At 38.3% G+C, this 3113-nt stretch overlaps 1 protein-coding gene across 3 annotated transcripts in view; it reads left to right on the top strand.

Moving 5' to 3' along the window:
* Nucleotides 1–3113, top strand: part of trim37 (tripartite motif containing 37) — a 79452-nt gene that overhangs the window by 5184 nt on the left and 71155 nt on the right. For all 3 annotated transcript variants that reach the window (XM_008428660.2, XM_008428661.2, XM_008428662.2), the window contains one exon: nt 411–533. In XM_008428660.2, coding sequence (XP_008426882.1) covers nt 411–533 — 123 coding nt within the window. The remainder of the gene's footprint in view (nt 1–410; nt 534–3113) is intronic.

Raw genomic sequence — 3113 nt, 5'->3', positions numbered from 1 at the left:
TCTTCCCTCATTCGTGAACAAGATCCCCAGATACTTAAACTCCTCCACTTGAGGCAGGACGACCCCCTTGACCCGGAGAAGGCACTCTACCCTTTTCTGCTGAGGTGTTATGGAGGCCCAGGATGCATCGATAGCCTGAAGCTCATCCAGAGTGTTGGGTCTTGGTCTCTCAACTTTCTCTTCACAATATCCCACAGATTCTCTATCGGGTTCAGGTCAGGAGAGTTGGCAGGCCAATTGACCTGAAATATTTCAGTTGGTGTGCAATGAATCTAAAATATGCGACAGTATAATTTTTATCATTACATTATGGAAAATAATGAACTTTATCACAATATGCAAATTTTTTGAGAAGGACCTGTGTTTCTAGAGGTTGAAGCAGCTGAATGATGGATCTCTGTTGTCTGCAGCACGGCGGCCACACCTTCAAGCCTTTGGTGGAGATTTATGAACAGCACGTCACCAAGGTGAAGGAGGAAGTGGGAAAACTGCGACGTCGCCTGATGGAGCTCATTAGTTTGGTGCAGGAAGTGGTGAGGACTCTTTACTTCTTCATCTTGGAGTAGCTGTTTACCTTTTTTTCCTGGACAAGCCATATATTTATCATCCTAAAATATTTGCTCTCTTTTTCACCTTGACTTTGTCACTTTGCCTACATTAAATAAATCTTAAATTTTAACTGCACTGTATTTTGTGATAAGTCAGTAACAACAGTTATTTTGAAGAACAACTTGCAGCTTTTAAGTAACTAGGTAAGTAAACTTTATTTATATAGCACCTTTCACAGATATAAAAATCCCAAAGTGCATTACAAAAGGAAACGCATCAATAATAAAATAATCTAAAATCAATTAACAAAATTAACCAAAAGCCAGTCTGAAGAGATAAGTCTTGAGACTTTTTAAATGCGTCAGTTGACGCAAAATTGATAGAGGTAGAGCGTTCCAGAGCCTCGAAGCCTCCACCGGAAATGCTCTATCATCACGAGTTTTAAAATGAGTTCTGGGAACCGACAGCAGCATCTGATTAGAAGACCTCAGAGTCCTAGACAGACAGAGAGGCTTCAGAAGGCCAATATATATTTGGACCTTTTTTATGATGCTGACACATTTAGACTGTGTAAATGGATCTAAAGAGATTTTTTTTTAATTGTTAAATTGTTGTTTACATAATTTTTTAAAATACCAGACTTGGAAAAACTTTTGCAATTTAAATTAAAGTCACAAAGCAGCTATTTTTTTTCCTCTTCAGAAAGTGTCTTTGATGGGAGCATGTTCCTTCTGTCTGTATGTCACCAATAAAATGGTTAAAAACATTCTATATATGAACTGATTTTCCACAATTGAGCTTATTTGTATAATGTACAGCATTTTTTTGTCACCAACTGTGAGTGTAATGTGTTTCGTGTGCTGAGGAGTGATCATAAACGACAGAGAAGATATTTGAGGTGAGGCAGGCAGTTCTCTTGCCTCATGGCAGGGGGAGCTCATGATCCCAGACATTGGTTTTGTGACTCCATGTCTGCAGAGTAAGAGGCAACGAGCTAGCCATACAGTAAATAATCAAGTGCAGCGATATATTTATTGTTTTCTCTTCCAACGTCAACATGGATGATTACATTTCTACACTACATAGTTTTCTATGTTGGATTTTCATTTGAAGCAAGAAATAATGACTAAAGGAAAACCAACACCAGAGCTGAAAGGTTTGCTTCAAACTATGAGACAGAAGGGTAGCGCTCTTTTCAAACTAAGTGGTATAGAAAAGACAGGCTTTGTGGATGTCCAGCTAGAAACTGCCTTTTCTGCTTTCCTTGGCTTCTTTTCTCAGCTTGGGTCAAAGATAGACTTGACTTTAGGTGAACTGATAGTTTTGTGCAGAAAGAGTACAGTAAATAAGTCATTATTATTATTATTTATTGCCGCCTTACCTTTACTTATACATGAAGTCTGTGTTCCGCTCATTCTGCACAAATCCCAAATGGTTTTAGTGCGATCTGGCTTTCAATATTAGTGGTCATGTTTTGATAGGCTTCTTAGCGAATTATTTAAGTCATAAAATCCCATCTGAGTCCACACAGTGCTACAACATGAGAAAAGAAGGCAAGGAAAGCAGAAAAGGTAGTTTCTAGTAGGACATCCACAAAGCCTGTCTTTTCTTTATGTTTGAAAACAGCGGGGTGCCTTTCTGTGTCCTAATTTGAAGCAAACCTTTCAGCTCTGATGTTGGTCAATCTTTAGTGTTATTTCCTACTTCAGTTGAAAATCCACTTTAGAAAACTATGTAAGTGTAGAAATGTAGTCATTCATGTTGACATCGGAAGAGAGAAGAAAAACACAAATATATCACTGCAAATGGCTTATTTACTGTGTGGCTAGCTCACTGTCTCTTACTCTGCAGACGCAGAGTCACAAGACCAATGTCTGAGATCATGAGCGCCCCCTGCCATGAGGCAAGAACAGTGCTGGTGTTCGGACTATCTGTCATACCCAAGGGCGTAGGAACAAGTTTATCATTGTTGATCACGTATCGGACACCTGAACCTGAATAGCTTAAGCAAAAATGTTAAACAATGGTGTCATCAATGCGTTACTCTAATCTGGCCCCTTGTAACAAGTAATCTAACATGTTACTATTTACAATACAATAATCAGATAAAAGTTACGCATCCAAGTTACGTATTTGTAATTTAAAAAAAAAACACATATTGTTGATTTCTTCTTTTTCCTTGGGGAGATACGTTTCATGTGTAAAACCAGCGACACAAACGTAAAAGATAGAGGGAAAAGAGATGCACATTTTCTAGCTGATGGATGAATTTTTCATTGAGAAATCAAATTACTCTTTCAAAGTAATTATGCCATCCATTGTAATAAACTAACTACACTATATATCATGTGTGTAGACTTGTCACAATAACAAATTTTGATTTTTGATAAACAATATTATTGTTGTTCTAAGACCAATTTTAAGTAATAAAACGTTAATGGCAAAATAACGCAAGAACACAATCTCCATCCATCCATTTTCTTCCGCTTATCCGGGGTCGGGTCGCGGGGGATGCAGCTTCAGAAGGGAGGCCCAGACTTCCCTCTCCCCAGCCACTTCTTCCA

Source organism: Poecilia reticulata, linkage group LG14, assembly GCF_000633615.1.
Source record: "Poecilia reticulata strain Guanapo linkage group LG14, Guppy_female_1.0+MT, whole genome shotgun sequence".
Lineage (NCBI taxonomy): Eukaryota > Metazoa > Chordata > Actinopteri > Cyprinodontiformes > Poeciliidae > Poecilia > Poecilia reticulata.
The sequence above is the reverse complement of the archived record's forward strand: the minus strand, read 5'-3'. Positions and strand labels throughout refer to the sequence as shown.